At 34.4% G+C, this 19,516-nt stretch overlaps 1 protein-coding gene across 2 annotated transcripts in view; it reads left to right on the forward strand.

Annotated features, from left to right (window-relative positions):
• Positions 1-19,516, forward strand: part of CCDC102B (coiled-coil domain containing 102B) — a 467,886-nt gene that overhangs the window by 418,897 nt on the left and 29,473 nt on the right. For both annotated transcript variants that reach the window (XM_063699289.1, XM_063699290.1), the window contains one exon: positions 8,529-8,627. In XM_063699289.1, the coding sequence (XP_063555359.1) occupies positions 8,529-8,627 (99 nt within the window). The remainder of the gene's footprint in view (positions 1-8,528; positions 8,628-19,516) is intronic.

A 19,516-nucleotide genomic window follows, 5' to 3' on the forward strand; every position in this document is an offset into this window, starting at 1 on the left:
CTGAGATATTATTTTGTGCCAAACATTTCTTCTTTTAAAAAATTCTGCAACCTGAATATATTCCTGTATTACAGATAGGACTAATGAAGCTCATATTATTTAAATAACATTTTAAAGGTCACAGACCTCTAAATGATTATTTAGAACTGAATCTATATTCTAACGACAGGTTCGTGATAATTGAAGAGATAACGTTTTTTCTTCAAGCAGGCTTATTCAAAAATATTCTTACCAAAGTATAAAATTCCACCATTTTCATAATATTAATCTATGTACCGTAAGCTTATTTTGTTTTCTTTTTTTATACAGACTCATTTCTTAGTAAAATAATTGTGCAGCTTATCCGAAAGCTGTCTGCCATTCTATTCACAGAATGAGTCTGAATTCCTTTGTGTAATATTTTGTATTATTCATTCGTGGTATCAGAGCTCTCTTCTGTATAAACAATGAACCATGGATTTCAATTTTGAAACAATGTTAATTATTAATAGGATTTAACTCTGTCTACTTTATGGGCACACACAGATTTCTACCAGGCAAAAATGTTCCAGGCAGCAAAAATAAACGAAATAAATCAAATATTTCAGGAAAATGCAATGTGTTCTTTATTCTTTAGAAAATATGGCAGGTTTCAATGATTATGGTTATTTTTATAATCACTTTTATTTACATTATAGCAAAGTCCATGTGTTTATTTATTCCGTAAATAATAAAGCCCTGTCTTTTTACTGAGGATGTTCAAATCCCTTCCCCAATCTAGTCTTGATCTTCTTCCACAGTCTTTTCTTTCATCACTGTCATCCATTTGTTTTATGCTGTAGGTACTTTGAACTCATCAATACGCCTTATATATTTAATGTCTTTACTGACCAATGATTCTTTTTCTGGCAGTTATCACTACAATAAGCCCCCTAATCTCTAAGTCTCTCCTTTTCCTTCTACTTCAATGTTGTAAATGCTATCTGGTAAATTGCTGTTTGTTTTTCATGTCCAACTGAAATATGCAGCCCTTCCTTACAGCACTTTCTTCAAACTTCCATGATGCTCTCTTGTTCTTGAATTGAATATTCTTTGCTCAGAGCTTCTAGGAGGCTTGCCCATTTCTTCTCTGCTAACATTTGTTGCAACAGATGTTGTTAGCTAGGTAGGTCCCAGTCTTCACCATCAGGTCCTTCCCACTTTGCATTCTTGGCACATATGCCGGTGGTTAGGAAGAAAATAAATGTGGTGAACTGAGGTACATGTACACAACTGTGAGTGGAAAGTCCTGTGACCTAGATGTTGATATTTGCGAATATACTAAACAATGCAGGTGTGTGCCTATGATTCCATGTACCACCAAAGATTTCTAGCATTTACAAGAAAATAAAATCATAGTAAGCTCTAGGGGAAGTCTGAGCAGAGTTTTTAAACTCTGACATTTTTATTTTCATCATTTTTTATTTTTATTTTATCATTTTTATTTTATTTTATTTTCATTTTATTTTATTCATCTAATTTTTTCTCTAAAATTAGATGAATAAAATGTATAATTTAATTGAGATCTATGTCTATATTTATTTCCTAAATATTATGCACGTGTTCCATCTTAATTTGTGAAATAATGGTAGTTCTGCTTTTGGTGATCATGGAGTGTCTTGTTGAAGACCAACTCTCCCATTGATAAAAACTTGAACATATGGGCAAATACAAACACATCCTTTTAAAAGTGTGGAAGGGCTGCCAAGGTACCCAAGACTCAGGAGGGCAGAATTCTGGTGTATAACAAACAACAATATGATAATTCTAGTAGTCTTTGGAATGGATTAATATGTTCAGTAAGATAGATTAAAGATGGATAATGTTATCAGGGAATCAGTATATACTTAAAATGCAGTGGAAATTATAAAGAGTTAACAACTGAAATGAATAACTCCTATGTGGCTTTAACAACAGATTATAAACAACAGAAGTGAGTATTAGAGAAATAGAAGAGAGGTCAAACATATGACTAAGAATAGCACATTAAAAACAGGACAGAAAATGTTAATTGTATAATGAGACAAATAAGACATGTTGCAAATGTCTGAAAAGTTAATTGGTGCACAAAAGAGAGGGAAAAATAATTTGAATCAATGTTTGAAGAGATATTTACCAAGAAACTTCAAGTCATAGTTTCAATAAGACACGAATCCCAAACAGGTACACAAAGAAAATCACACAGTGAAAATGCTGAATATTTATAACAAATATAAATATTCTTAAAATGAGAGAAAAAGACATATTGCCTTTCAAAGTAGTAATAAAAATTATATTGAATTTTCACCAAATTAATGGAAAAATAACATTAACTTTTCTTTAATACACAGGAATAAATTTAATAAAATATATGCAGAAGTCTACATTAAAAATATAAAATTATTAAGAAAATATTAAATCAATTAAAATGAAAACATTTCTGGATGGGGCAAATTTTGTCTGTAGATGCAATGCAATCTTAATTAAAAGCTCAGCATATTTTAAAATAGATATCATTTAAATTATTTCAAAATATTTTGACAAATTTAAAAATATATAAAACTACCAAAGGAAACTGAAGAAGAATAGTAATGATGCATCTAGTTTACCTGATATGCAGAACTAATGTTACCAAATGTCAAGATACATTTATAGTTAAAGTAACTAAGGCAGTGTAGTATTGGCAATAAGATAGACAAACCAACGGAACATAGTGGCAAGTATAAACAGAGTTACACGCTGATCTAAACACTGGATTTATGAAAAAAGAAAGGTGAAGATCAGTCAGCAGGTAAAAGACAGACTTCTCAATAAATGTTGCCAGTGCATGTGAATGTACATGAGAATAAAAATATATCTTGTCTCGTATTTTCTTCAATATACCTAACATTCCAGATGGATTGTTGATTTCAGTTGGAGGGATATTAAACAAATAAAAGCTTCTACATGAAACATGAGGGAGTATTTTTCTCTATTTGTAATTTCAAGAATTTTCTTCAACAGGAGATTAAATGTACTAAGATTAAAAGAAAATTCTATAAATTTGACCTTCAAAATTAAGAAATTCTGTTCATCAAGGAACCCCATTAAAGAGAAGAAAATTTTTTTAAAGTAAAAAATCAAGGCAGTGGTACAGGTATTTGTTGTATATATAGCCAACAAATAATTTGATATATATATATAAAGTATAAAATGATTATATATAGATACATGTTACATATAATTATATAATGCTGCATATAACCATATACATATACCCATACATAAATTTGCCTATCTACCTTTATTTACTTACCTATATATTAGATTTCTACAGATTAGTAAGAAAAACAATTTAAGAAAAGAAATATAACTCAATAGATAAATTGGCTAAAAAATAAGGAGGCACTTCAAAAGAGAACATATTGAATGTCTTCGAATGACCAATAAATATATGAAAAGACACTCAAACTCAGCCATTAGGTAAGTTAAATTCATAAGAAAAATACAACAAAAATGCAACCAAAAATGACTAAATGTAAAAGAATATACATGTCAACACAGAGTCACTGTAAATCTTATGCACTGCTGTTGAAATGTAAATTGGTATAACCATTTTAGATGTCTGAATCTGAATGTTAAATCTGAACTATTAAATCTGAACTAACACATAGCGTAAGACCCAGGAGTTGTACTTCTGGTTACATATGCACAAAAATACATATTATACATATCAAAAGGCATATATGAAAGAGAAGATTATAACAGCAAATGCTAAGAACAGAACACACCCCTAATGCTTATAAAGATAGAATCGTGAATACATTTTGGTTTCTTCATACAATGGAATAATAATTAAATTAAAATATAGAAAGTCTTTTACATGCAACATGATGAATCTTGAGTAGTATTCTACTTAAGATGAGAGAAGTGAAAGCAGACACGTGTATGACATATAAACAAGGTCAAAAATCAGCAAAATTTATATCTAGTGTTAAAAATCATGGTGGTGGTTCCCTTATGGAAGAAGAGAAAGAAGAAAGAGCCACCTAGGAGAAGGTAGGAAGCATAGGAAGCATGACCTGTGGTGCTGAAAATATTCTATTTCGTGGTCTAGATGGTGTTTATGTGGTTAAAAGTCTTTGAGCTGGGCCGGGCGCAATGGCTCATGCCTGTAATCCCAGCACTTTGGGAGGCAGAGGCAGGCAGATCACGAGGTCAAGAGATCGAGACCATCCTGGCCAACATGGTGAAACCCCGTCTCTACTAAAAATACAAAAATTAGCTGGGAGTGGTGGTGTGGTAGTCCCATCTACTCGGGAGGCTGAAGCAGGAGAATCTCTTGAACCCGGGAGGCGGAGGTTGCAGTGAGCCGAGATCACGCCATTGCACTCCAGGCTGGCCACAGAGCAAGACTCCATCTCAAAACAAACAAACAAACAAACAAAAATTCTTTGAGCTATACAGCTATGTCTGCTTTTGTGTTTATATATGTCATACTTGTAAAAAATTATTAAAATATGAAGATATGAAGTCCTTGGCATTCTGCGTCTCACAGAAATATAGGATTGGTTTTCAGGATTTAAATACAAGCAATCTTTTATCAAGGACTGACAATCATGGAAGAATAATTGTCCATATATTATTTCCCTTGGACACTGAATTTACTAATTAATGATATAATTTTAGTATGGGGAAGTGCTAGAGACAACTTGTGTTAAACTTTCTTCCAAATCTAAGATTCTTTCATTAGAGTGTGCATCCTCTTCTCCCCCCTTCCTCCTCTTCCTCCCCCTCTTCTTCTTCCTCGTCTTTTGGTTTTGGGCATTACTTCTATTGGAATAGCACTGTCTTACAGAGCATACAGAGCATGCAACTTGCAACATAAACTAGCCCTGAGATGAAGATTCCTCTCCCATTTTGTATGCTGGAAAATTCTTACATAAGAGATAACGGTATAAGTTTTATAAGATTAGATAATAAAATCTAGCCTTTCTCTTGGTACAAACATTTATATTCATTTTTTAAACCATAGATTTAAATAAGCAGCTTGAAATTTATTTTTCTGAAAATCTTCCTAACAATGTTTATCAGGTAAATGGTAAATGAGGTGTAAAGTAGTTCTCAAAACTGTCAATTTCTCAGTGAGGCATGTGCAGTAGAAGAGTGTTATTACTTCACCCATGCAACTTTGTTACAGGAAACTAGAAGAGCTAGGTCACTTTAGCTGTTTAACACCTGAATTTCATTTTGTGATAAATCCTTTACTCTTCTTGAATCTCACCTGGTGCACAGGTAATGCAAGGAGCAGAAGACTTACTACTTAGAGAAACCGTTATTTTCTATTGGTGCAATAACGAATTACGACAGTAACAAACTACTCCAGATTTAGCATCTTAAAACAAAATTGTATTATCTCACAGTTCTGGAGGTGAGAATTCCAATGGTTGTCCCTGGGCTTCACTTAAGATGTTGGCAGGGCTGACTGCTTTCTGGAATATATAAGTAGGATCCTTTTCCTTGCCTTTTTTGACTTCTAGAAGCTATCTACATTCCCAGGCTCATGGCTTCCTTCCGTCACCTCCAAAGACAATAATTCTGCATCTGTCTAATCCCATCTCTGTTATCAAATCTCTCTGGCTAGAGCTGGAAAGGCTCTCTACTTTTCAAGAATTCATGTCATTAGATTGAGCCCACCTAGTTAATCCAGGATAATCTCCCCTATATAGGTTCTTAACTTTAATCCTATCTGCAAAGCCTCTTTTTCAGGTAAGATATTTCAGGTAAGTATATGTTTTTCAGGTAAGAATATGTTTCAGGTAACATATTCATTGGGTATAAAGATTAGGATGTAGACATCTTTGGGAGTGGGGGGACATTACTCTGTCTACCACAATAAGAAAGTGTTTTAATGTGTTATTTAAGTATTGGGGTTCCTTCGAAGATGAAGGAACACATTAATTATGCAAATTTTTAAAATACTCATTTGAAGGCAGTATCTAGGGCACCAAGTATCTAGGGCAGTATCTAGGGCACATGACCAGTCAAACTTCATGTATAATGAACAAAACAGCACTGAAGTGGTGTTATTACTTAGCAGGAAGAAAAGGCCATTCAGGTTTTTATTCTTTAGTGTATATTACCCAGCGGTGATGTCTTTTGCTTGCCTCCCAAGGTGTGAATTCCTTTCATGTATGTAGGTATTTGTGATCATGAAGACTATTGATGAAAGACTATAATGAAGACTGTTTCCCACCTTTCCTTATACACTGTAAGTCCCCCTCTCTACTCCCTGGCAGGCAGATTATGGCCATATAATCTACACTCTGCCAATCCAATGTGCCCATGCCAAATGCCTGTTGGCCAGTTCACTGGTAATGTATCAGTGCCCTCAGATAAGTTCTGCATCATGACCTGAATGTGGGTCCTACAGCCCAGTATCCCTTGTGTGTGTGTGTGTGTGTGTGTGTGTGTGTGTGTGTGTGTGTGTGTGTGTGAGGTTTGTTCTCTACACTGTTGATTCTAAGAGCCATCTGATATCCTTAAATAAATTGCATCCCTGACTACACAAGCCAGAATAAGGAACTGCTATTTACAAACAAGAGTGCATATCTGAGCCTGTGTCTTCTTGTTCCCAAACTCAAGGAAATAAATGATTTAGCAGGAACTAATAAAAAACTTGGATCTACTGATATTTTAATCTGTCTTGAGTATGTATTTTGTTATTTTAATCACCAGAAATCTGGTAAGGGAATTATGTTACAGAGAGAATTTAATAATAACTGTTTCAAATGCCTCACGTTCTCACTTATTCGTAGGAGCTAAATGATGGGTACACATGGATGTACAGAGTGGAATGATGGACATTGGAGACTGTAAAATTTAGGAGAGTAGGATGGAGGTGATAGATGAGAAATTACCGATTGGGTACAACTTAACCGATTCAGGTGATGATTACACTAAAAGTCCAGACTTCACCACAACACAATCTATTCATATAACAAGAATGCACTTGTAGCCCCCAAGTCTATAAATATTTTGAAAGGAAAAAAATAGCTTGTAAGTTAGAGGTTATGTATGTATGATTATTTTTAAAGTAAAACATGAGTCCAGATATTAAAACCCTTGGTATCATGGTGCATTAAATTAAAGGAAAGTAAGTATGCTGGTTTGATTTTTATATCTAACAATGAAATGAATTAATAAAAATAACTCCATTTGAAAGTCAGATTGCTATATTTTAGACAGCCGGGAGAATGGAGACACTGCTAATACTGATTTTTTTGAGCACAGTGTAAGTGCAGCATAAGAAATTCTCTTGGTGATGGATGACATGCAAACTGAATAGTAATTTTAAATATTGTATTAGAGAAAATCATAGAAAGGTACCCTTGCTATTTAATTGCTATTTCAAATGGTTGTTTGCTTGTTTCTTTTTGTTTCCACCCCATGCCCCATAAATGTTTCCATAAGTTGACTAAGTCTGTACTCATTAGCACATGAACCAAGGACTCCAGTTCCTCACTGTAGTGGGTGTCTCAGTCTAAAATAAAGTCTTTTTAAAGAAGGTGGTGAAAAAGGGAGCAGAGGTAGATAGTGAAATACCATGTTTGAAACTATAAAACACGTCAAATTTGTCAAGTTTGAATAAAAGTAACTTCATTTGTATGTTTATATTTTTAAGGCAAATGAGAAACACATCTACAATTAGAGTCATCAACACTAGTCCTACCAAAGCAGTGTAAGCTTCTTCTCTGGGCTTTTAAATGTGTGGCCAAATGGTTAAGTCCGGTGACAGAATAACAGTCGATCAGTCAAAATCTGATACTGTTACTGAGGTATACCAACGATGCTAAGAAGAATATGTGCAAAAGTAAAGAGGAGAGAAATCAGAAAGATTTAAGTGAAGAGAATGATCTGTTCAAGATGGTGGTGAATAGGACACCAACAAGTAGATGTGTAATGTAGTGTGAAGAGCACAAGTGGGTTGATTTGAAAATCTAGAAGAATTAATATTCAAAACAGGGGTGGATTGGACAGTAGTCTAGAAAACACAACTTTTAGAATTAAATGTTAAAAGAATAATTCTATTTTAGAAAGTAGGAAGGGGTCAGTTGACCATTGTGCAGTCAATACTACCAATAGAAGTTGTCTTTTTTTCAGTGAGTTTTCCCTTTGATGTTTGATCATTAACCCATTTTAAAGTGGGTCATTTTCTGCATCACAGTTCAGTGACTGTCAGTGATTCTCAAGCTGTCACCACACACTTAATAGGAAACAATTTCATTAGACCAGACATGTGAGCAGTAAGTTGATACAGTCTGAACTGAAATATAGAATGAGAAGGTGACATGGCTTGGCTCTATGTTTCCACCCAAATTGTATGTGAAATTGTAATCACCACATGTTGAAGGAGGAGCCTGGTGGAAGGTAATTGGATCATGGGGGTGATTTCTAATGGTGTAATACCATCCCCTTGGTGCTGTCTCATGATAGAGTTCTCACGAGAACTGGTTGTTTAAACATGTGTGGTACCTTCCCCTTCTCTCTAGCTCTCTCTCTTGCCACGATGAGAAGAAGGTCCTTTCTTCCCCTTTGCTTTCCGCTGTGACCGTAAGTTTCCTGTGGCTTCCTGTTAAACCCCAAAAATGGTGAGTAAACCTCTTTTTTTTCGTAAATTACCTAGTCTCAGGTAGTTCTTTCTATCAGTGTGAAAATGCACTAATATAGAAGGATAACTTGAATTTTTAAAAAACAGACTTGCTTATATAGTTTTATTAATTTAATGATGTGGGATAACCCTTCAGGGGTTTCATCTCTGTGAAGTCTCAGGAAACTTAGAATGTCTCAAGTCCCTTAGGGAACCAATGAAAATAGATCAATTTGGTGCCTAATTTCCATGACTATATGAAGATAATTATTTATAAATCTTTCTATTAGGAACAGTGATATGTCAGTATGCTTGTCTGCATTAAGTACTTTAAATATGTATTGATCACTAGCATTTCTGCAAAGCTATCCTAAGTTGGTTGCTTTTCTTTTTCAAAGGTATTACTCAATTGTTCTTAGGACTGAAAATTAGCTTTGATGAATTCTATTCCGATATTCCTAGCTGATCAAGGCCATGAAGATATTGTCCAGATAAAGCTGTTCTTACTTAACTATCAAGTGAGGCATTGATGGAGATCTCATTATATTGAAAACCTTGCTCTGCTTATGGTTTGAACTGAACCTTATAGATCTGTGCTCTTTAAAACTAGTTCAGAAAAAGTGTGCTGAAGCTTCCTTAACAATTATTTGTGCCCAGAAACACATGAGGCGACAGTCTAGTCATCTCTTCTCAGAATTGATGAAAACAATATACTCTGTTGGAGTTGGTTTTAAAAACGGAGCAAAGATATGTTTGCCATAGTTAATGCTTTTTCTTAAGCTTGTGGACTTCCAATTCTGTTTGGGATCACTTTTCTTATTACTCTTAGTGGAAGGTGACATATTCTGATCTTGAGAAAACAGGTAACCTAATATTAAGGTACCTATGTAGTAAGAATTTATCCAAAGAATCCTTTGATCCACATGCACATTTACATGTCACATATGAGCTTCATATTTTCATGTCCTTATGGAATTGCCTTTAGAGTAAAAGTGCTCTAGTCCCAAGCAAGCCATTCACTTACATTGTTTCTACTTAGCTTTTGAGCTGCACAGTCTTTCTATTAACATTCCTTGCTGAAACCAAAATTTAGATTTTTAGAACTACGATACCATTTCTTAGATGTTTTCACCAAATGCTGATGCTAAAATATGCTTATCTACTCTTTCGTTCATAACCATCATCCTCTTAAAATTACATGTACCTTAAATCAAAAGATTTAAGAAAAACTGAAGCTACATGTTGTCACTGCTTTTTTTCTATTCTAGCATCTTATTCATTCCAAGTTTATGAAATCTATATTTGAGTAAATTAAGATGAATAAAGGATCTGTTCTTTCATTTGATTTTGTCATTACAGAAAAAGAAACACTTCAATGTTCAATAGAAATAGATAATCACAGGGGTCTATGGTTAGGTAAGATACCTGAGATGATGAGATAATATGTTGCTAGATAGGGATACAATTTCCTTGTCACAGAAACTCTATTTCTGTAAGAGATCCAAGATTTTCTTCATAATAAAATAACATACAGATGCCCACACGAAGAAGAGAGAGAGGCAATTTTACAGCAAGAAAAATTGTCAGCATATTTGAGTTCTAATTAAGAAAGGAAGCATGTGAACAGGAGTGATAGCTAAGCCAGGCGGGAGGGCGGGTGGCACCAGGCCCACACAGCACATTTCTAAAGGAATATGGCAACTGCTGTCTATCTTGTTCCAATTACTATATATCAAATAAATGGCTGCCTCTATGGTGGGATGCAAAAGAATGTTAAGAAGGCCTGTTTGCCTTTCTAAAATTACATAAGTATATTTGTCAGAATATGACATAGAAGTCAGTTGTTTCTTCAAATTAAAAAAAAAATCACCAATTCAGTCCATCTCAGAAGTGCCAAACACAAAGGTAATTTCAAAGCTAAAATCATAAGTAGGAAAGGCATTGCCAATAAGACAGATGTTCTCTTTGGAAGTCCTCTTTCTTTTTGCTGGGTAGCATCTGAGACTTCTTCAACCTTACGAAATAATGAAAAATTAAAGAAGACAATAGCATTTGTAGTTTTCATGAATATTGAAATCACACATTCATGTACAAGAAAAAAATGTGCATGGCAACACACGTCCATACTCAAGGCTGCACATACATAATAAAAAATACAAGCACATTGTTTATTCTTACATTTTATAAACACATGCTCATTTGATTGATTGTGTAGATAAAGCAGCATTGTTCTATCATGTTTCCCTCAAGCTTTTAGATATAATTCTTCTTGGAGCCTTATTGTGTGACATGTGGATGGAGAATTTGATATTTAATATTTGTTCTTTTGAATCATGTCCAGGGGCTGGGTAGGGTGGTTCATGCCTATAATCCCAACAGTTTGGGAAGCTGGGCAGAGAGGATCATGAGCCCAGGAGTCCAAGACCAGCCTAGGCAACATAGCAAGGCCTTGTCTCTACTAAAAAATAAAAATAAAAAAATTAGCCAGGTATTGTGATGCACACGTATAGTACCAGCTACTGAGGAGGCCGAGGAGGGAGGACTGCTTGATCCCAGGAATTCTAGATTATAGTGGGCTATGATCATTCCACTGCTCTCCAGCCTGGGTAATGAATGAGACCCTGTTTCAAAACAAAAAAAAAAAAAACACAAAAATAATGTCAGGACTAGGTACTTCAAAATACATTATAAATCATAACTTGTGTCTGTAGAGCTTATCTCTCATAAGTGGAGATATGTTCTATAATGTCAAGTTTGGATGTTTCCTCTACCATTAGATTTAGAAGGATTAACATTTAATTGTCTTCTTATCAGTGGGAGAAGAGAAAAAAAATAGTTCCTTAAAATATTTCTACATGGATATGTATCTTTTTGATATGAGAATAGTACAAGAATTCTGCTTACCCCTACCCATAAATTGCAAGAACCAATTGCAAAATAGATATAAAGGTGTGTGTCTGTATGTGTTTGTGCTTCTGGGCACAATTTTTCATGACAATATTGAAAATGAAAGGGTAAATAAAAATATCATTCTAAGCAACTTATTTGACAACATGGACATAAACACCAAATGAAAAAGCTAAGAAATTAAAATGGTTGTTTCTAGAGAGAGACTTGGAAGTGCAGAGGCTGAAGCAGAGCAGAGCATTTAAATATCTATACAAAAATTCAAATAATAAAAACATTTAGTTAAAGTTGGGAATCAAAATAAATAACCAACAAGTGGAAATAAGCAAATAAATGAAAAAATATCCATAAAAGCAAAACTATATAGCCATTAAAAAAGAAAGAAGTCCATCTAGATTATTTTGAATTTTAACGATGTTCCAGATTTATTAATTTAAAAAGTGGCAATTCATGCTATGCATATTTTAGGGACTGAAGCATCAACAGTGAACAAAAAAAACAGTCTGTGTCTTCCAGACTTTACATATGAATGAGAGAAAGCATAAAGTATGTACACATTAAAAAAATTATATTTCAAAAGGTCATGAATTCTACAGAGAAAAGCAAAACAAAGTAAGTGATACACGGCAGGTGGATGAGTGTGGGGCGCAGCAGTGGGTGTTTTCTTTCCTAGCCCTCTGTGATAATAATATATATATATAAACAAAGACTAGAAGGAAGGGAGGAACAAGTCACATGGGTGTATAAGGAAAGACACTCTAGAAGAAGATAAATAAATGTAACGTTCAAAAGTCCTGCCATCTTTGTGCATTAAAGGAGAGGAAAAGTGCTCTGTGTTGATGTATTTCAGAAAAAGAGGAGGAAAATGGTAGAAAATGAGATCAAGCAGGTCACTGAAGGTTTTTTAGATTAACATAAGATATTTCGTTGTTTTTTCTTCTGAGATGAGAACCATTAGTAAGAATTGAAACATGTTTTAAAATGTTGATTTTTTTTTCTTTGAGGACTAAACAGAATGGTAGCAAGGATCAAATCAGAGAAACCAGGGAACAGTAAACTACTAGAAACCTTGGTAATTTTGACCAGAAGGGTAGAAGTGAAAGTGATGAAATGTGGAAAGTTCTGGAAGCCTTTTGAAAGTAAAGCTGAAAGTATTTGCTGTTACATTTAACTTGAGTGAGGTGAAGACAGTGTTATAGGATATATCCACATTTTCTGACCTGAACAACTAAAGGTCTGAATTTCCTGAGGTGAAGAATACTATTAAATAAAAGTTTTAGGTCATAGGGAATCAAGATACTTTTTTTGGACATTTTAATTTTGAGATGTTGAGTGAAAATCAAAGTAGGATATTGAATATGCAGTTTGATATACACTTTCAAAATTTGAGAAATAAATTTGGGAGTAAACGTGGATCTTTAAAGCATGTGACAAAATGATACTACTCTTGAAGTACAAAAAATAGATTACTAGTTTACATAAGTCTTTAGAATTCAAGGAGCTAAGAAAAACAATTTTAAAACATGAAGACATATTATGTTTGCCACCTATTTATTGTTTTAATATAGTGATAATAAGAAACCAGATATAATGCATTCTTTTCTTTTTTATTTCAATAATTTATTTTTCAAAAGGCTGGCAGAGGTAACTTATGTTTTTGAAATGTTAAAGAAATTCAGTAGGTATTCTCTTAGTTTGAGCTGCTATAACAAAACACCTTAGATGAGGTAGTTTATAAACAACAGAAATTTATTGTTCACACAATTCTGGAGGCTGGAAAGTCTAAGACCAAGGCTCCACCAGATGCAGTGTCTGCTGAGGGCCCCCATTCCTCATAGATGACGTCTGCTGTATGTCTTCACATGGCAGAAGGAGTGAACAAGCTCACTTGGGCATCTTTTATATATAAGGGCACCAACGCTATTCACAAGAGCAAAGCCCTTACGATATGTAATCACCTCTGAAAGGCCCCACCTCTTACTGCAATTACTTTGAGGATTAGGTTTCAACATAAAAATGCTGGTGGGACACAAACACTCAGACCATAGCAATTGTAACATGTATTTTAGTGCAAAAAAAAATGATATTTGTTATATGGTATTCATATGATCAAGATAGAGGAATTAAAGCTAGTTAAACAAGAACCAAGGAGAATTAATTGATGTCAAACTGTGGAAGGTATTTTGCACAAGCCACTAGGTGCACCTTTTCTAAAATATTTTTTCTTAACTAGACTTTATAAAAATTTGTTTATATGAGCTTTTCATTATGGGGGCTGAAAAATTAGAATGAAATGTAATCTGCAATACACATGTTAAGTGTTATAATGGAATTACTAGCTGAGTTTAATCCTAGGTCTTGGGGGTAAATATGACTTAGAGCATGTTCTTCCATTTAAAACCATAATTATTAGAAAATAAATGTGCAAACAATCAATCAGCTGTAAAAAAAAGGGATACTATTAGGTTGGTGCAAGAGTAATTATGGTTTTTGCCATTAAAAGTGATGGCAAAACCCACATTTACTCTTGCACCAACCTAGTAAGTACTCTGGAGATAAAGGGCAAGTACCTTTGCCGAGAGACCATAGATGTGGTGTCATTAAAGGTCTTGAAAAATAATTAAAAACAAATTGAGAAGATAGGAGCATTCTATCACAGTGTTTTCTGTCACAGAAGCATAAGCAGCACCACATGTTAAATTATTGTTTTATGAAGTTAGAATATATGCTATGTTAGGCAAAATGTGAGAAGTCAGGGTGGGAAATAGAGATAGACTCATTTTGAAGAGCGCAATTTTAAAGAACAGTGAAGGCAAGGTTTTTGAAATAAAGAATGGCAACTTCAGAATCATATTTTTATATATAAGTGTATGGAAGCAGATGAGGATGTAACGATGCTTAAACAACTAGTATGTGCCATGAGAAAAAAGAATGGTACCAGTATAACTTTCTAGGTTGTGGAAATATGTATGTCACAGAGTTGTGACACTTGGAATAAAGCTGAGAGAGACCTATAACTTATTTGACATCTACGTTTCTGCCCAATTTACTCCATTGGTGAAGAAATGATTTATAAATGCATCAATGCTACTACTACAAATACTAGCGATACTAATACTGGTCATAACAACAGCAATGACTAATGTCACTTAAACTACTCTGTGCCAATAACTGTGATTAAAGAATCACATGTTTTTATTGTTTTATATCATCAATAAGTATTTACTGTTTTATGTCATCAAGAAGTTTATCCTCATTAGTCAAACTTAAATACAGAACAAAAGTTTTCCAAATCCCCTCTTGTATCTTCCGAAGTATAAAATATAACTGGTGGCTGTGACAAATCAACAAACGCTGTCTGTTAAAGGAATTTTTAAAAATCTTTGAAGATATTCAGTTGTATTATTTTCAGTGCACATGATAACATACATCAAGCTAAGAAGCACTCTAGACTTTTGGGATAATGTGACATATTTATTATATTTACAAGCATATATTATTTATTTTGAATTCATCATATACAGAGATTTATTTTAAATGCATTTACTCTATGAATTGTATATATAAATGTATTTTAAAACATTTATATATATATATACATATATGAATGGTTTAGTGTTCTTGTAAAAAGAATGCATTGTGTATACTAGTAATTTAAAAGCTATCTTTTGCCAGGCATGATGGAGCACCTGTAATTCTAGCTAGTTGGGAGGCTGAGGCAGGAGTATTGTTTGAGCCTCAGACTTCAAGGCTACAGTGCCTATTAATAGCCACTGCATTCCAGCTGGGGAAACATAGCGAGACTCTATATCCAAAATTTTAAAAATAAATAAATAATTACATACGATAGGAAAATAAAGGTTACCTCTTTAATGACCTCGTCTGTCATTTATTCATTTATTCTTTTCATTCAATCCTTTACTTACTTTTTATTAAGGTGAATTTTAAATTCTGTAGCGAGTACATAATTTAGCACTGTTGTATTTCAATTGCCTCAAAACTTAGCAGCATATAAAAACAAAAGTGTATTATTTTCCCCAGTTTATGAAGCTGAGGAGTCTAGATACTGAGGAGACTATCTGCGTGGGTCTGAATCACGAGCTCGTATGAGATGGCAGTCAAACTAAAGGTCTGCGCTTCAGATTCTGAACACGCCAGAGTTCTGCTTAGTGAAGTTCGGCTTCCAAGCTCAGTCACATGACTGTTGGCAAGAGGTTTCAGTTCCCTGCCATGTGGGTCTCCTCATAGGCTGCAGATGGCATTGATTCCTCAGCATCAGTGATCCAAGCATGAGAGTGAGAGCGCGCACTTAAGATGGAAGCCATAGTCTATTTATAACCCGATCTTAGAAGGGCATATGATCATGTCTGAACTCAAATTTAATAAAAGTAAGTCACTAAGTCCAGCCCACATTAAGTACACCAAAATTAAGTTCCATCTCTTGAAAGGAGCCCTGTCAAAAACTGATTGGTGCCTTAAAAACCATCACCAAGGTATCTTATCTTCCATTCAGTTATTATTTTGATGATTAGAAATAGATAATAGAATGATGGTTTCCAATTTCATCCATGTCCCTAGCATATTCTCACTCATAGGTGGGAATTGAACAATGAGATCACATGGACACAGTAAGGGGAATATCACACTCTGGGGACTGTGGTGGGGTAGGGGGAGGGGGGAGGGATAGCATTGGGAGATATACCTAATGTTAGATGACGAGTTAGTGGGTGCAGCGCACCAGCATGGCACATGTATACATATGTAACTAACCTGCACAATGTGCACATGTACCCTAAAACTTAAAGTACAATAATAAAAAAAATAGATAATAGAAAATTAGTGTATTTCTTGTGCCCCAGGGTTATGTTCATTCCAGATAGGTTATCTTCTTAAGAAACACAAAATATCGATATACCAATAGATTAAGCCAACTATAAAACTCCATTAGAAACAAACAATTAATTACTAATGAGAGTAATTGTTATTGAGCAAGGGCACAAAAGTTCTCACATCAAATCATTATATTAGAGAGAATTATTAATATAAGAAGATTTTAGCAGTCAGAAACAATCAAAGAGAGTCTTGAAAAGAGTGCTCTTCAGTCGTGTTTAATAACAATTTATAAAAGCTTTTATGTAAACAAAATAGTTTTATGCCAAGAATTATGCCGATGTTGAAAATACAAAGATGAATAACTCAGTTCTGCTTTGAAGGCTCCCCAAGGCTTTTGTGGGAGAAAGTTCTATGTAAAGCTATATTAAGGGCAATACGAAAAGTGCAATAATTAAAGTGTGTAGAAATCGCTATGGAAACGTTTTACTACATGGGAGATCAAGGTGAACTTCACAGAGTAAGTGACCTTTAGTAGAGTCTTGAAAATGTGTAGCATCAGCAAGGTGTGAAACTGCTGGAGGGGAGGTGAGGGGGCGTGCAGAGATGGAAAATGGAAGAGGCTTCTCGGAAAAGAGAGCAGAGCACGGGTGAGAGATGAGAGGGACTCTGACCCCGGCAATGCAAGAGGAGTGGTATGGAAAGCAGCACAGGGGAGTGGCTAGGTCATGGGAAATAAGTATCCAGTGGAGAGCACGCTATGTTCCAGCCCTGCTCCCCACATTGGGCACACAGCAGAATAAAGGAGGGCAAGGCCTCCTCACCATTTTAGTGTTACCTGCCATATTAAAGAAGGAAATTTATCTTGTCATGTGGAGAGAAAGGTTGAAGGATTCTGAGCTGCGTAATTGCTTGATACGTTTTGAGTTTTAGAAAGCTGATTTTGGTTCTGATGAGCTGATACGTTCTGATGAGGGTGAATTGAAGGGGGGTGATTTTCTAAGCAGAGGATCATTAGGAACTCAGTTCTCAGACTGAGAATTTCTTTTTAAAATAGTTCCAAGATATCCAGGAAGTCTGTCTATGACTGGGATGCAGGAAATGCTGACCTTTTCTGTCACACCCTCCTCCTTCCCCTAAAAACAAACAAACACAAGCAAAGAAAAAAAAAAAAAAAAGAAAAGAAAATCACCCTCCTTGTTTGAAGGGAAAACCATTGCTTTCCTTCTCCAAGAAAATTTGAGAAAGGATTTAAAATAGTTTCCAAATGGCAAAAAGATGCTAAATGTTGGAGAAGAGATAAACAGGGTCACTGTCTCCATGACTTCTACTAAGAAATGTCCTTGATTTTAGGATTCTTTGGAAATGTCACTATCTTGTCCTCCCGAACCTTCAATGTCTCATGCAGTCTTGGGGAATAATTCTGTCTTCCTCTCTATTCTCAGAAAATTAGATTGTTTGTCCTCATCATTTGCACCCCTAAATCTGAAGATTGTCTTGCTCAGAAAGACTTGCCTTTTCCTTTTGCTTTTATTTCTCTTTGGTTTCTTCAAAAGCCAGTTTATATCTACATTTTTTCATTTAATTTCTCATGTTCCTAGTTCTTTTTCTAAACTTCTGTCACCTACTGTAGAAATACCTTCATGCTATTCTCATCATTTATCGTTTTTAATTCCAGAACACAGTGTGGCGACTCAAGTATAACAAGTGCTTAGCAGTATTTGTGGAAAACAAAGAATATGAGTTAGAAAAAAATGAATAAATAGATCTTGGTTTGGTCTAATTGTTAGCAAATGCTCACTTTAATTCCAAATCTGTTCAGGTGAAGATTTTCTTGAGTAAGCCATGAGAGTGTATCTTTTTACAACAGAATCGCAATACTAAGTATATGACTGATATATATCACAGTTTTGGAATTAAATGTGATCTAGTCCAATACTGAGGCTAAACTGATGTAGTATGCTGGAGATTTCTTTGCAAATTAATTCAAATGAAAGTAGGAGCATGTTTGTTTTAAAAATGTGATAAACAATAAATCTGACATCATTTCAGAAGAGAACTTTTAGTTCGTAGATACACTTGATGAAATTTAAGTTTAGAAAATATATTGGTACAGAATTTTAATGTGAAGGTATGAATTTAAATGTTATAAAAAATTAAATAACTTTTATTTTAAATGACTCTTAGAATTAACTACATAACTAATAGAATAATATTAAATAATACACAATAAATAATTTAGATGTTTTCCTTTTTAAGGTACTCTTTCAAGGCTTTAATAGGAAAGATTATGGAGCATTTGAATAAGGTAAAGAAAGCCAATGAGGCTGGGTTATGAGAGGCAAACTAGAAAGGTAGACAGAGACGCGATCACGGTTGGTGTCCAAGGCTCTCTGAAATGTTTTTATGTTATTCTCTAGGAGGCGTGATCATCTTCTGATGTCTGACATTTAATATCTCTGTAATATTATGCAAGTTAATTAGCCTACATCAACACAACAGTGTTTCCATCTGTACTATGCAAATAATAACAATAACTGCTTGCTTTGAAAATAATAGTAACTGCTTCCTTGGGTTGTTGGAAGAATAAAAGAGATCATTTATATTACCTAAGTAAAATGCTTAGTACATATCACTCAACAAATGTAAACTCTTGATAGGATCAGTGTTTTGCAGGGTGACCCATGCAGACAGGAGAAATTAGAGGGCATTAAAAGACAGATTCACAAGAGAAAGCAACATTTACTTATGTTGGTTGGCACGGAAATTCACAAGGAAATGAGACTCAAGGAGGTGGTTAGAATTTGGGGCTTATATACTGTATTAGTCCATTCTCATGCTGCTAATAAAGACATACCTGAGACTGGGTAATTAAAAAAAAAAAGAAAAAAAGAAAAAACGGGAAATTAGAGGACATTAGTAATCACACAGATAAAGGAAGGTATCTCTGTATGAAGATTAACATGTATTGTAATTACTGGAGAATATTTGCTTGCCTAAAATATTCTCTCCCTAGCCAGATTCCTTCACCGTTTCTGACTAAACATAGAATCACTAAAAATAGAACCACACAACCACAATATCATCTTCTCAGGCAATTCCAGCCTACTTTCTCAGCAAAAGCAGTTTATTCTCTTTCTGGCTGCATTCCTT

This window comes from Gorilla gorilla, chromosome 17 (genome assembly GCF_029281585.2).
Source record: "Gorilla gorilla gorilla isolate KB3781 chromosome 17, NHGRI_mGorGor1-v2.1_pri, whole genome shotgun sequence".
Lineage (NCBI taxonomy): Eukaryota > Metazoa > Chordata > Mammalia > Primates > Hominidae > Gorilla > Gorilla gorilla.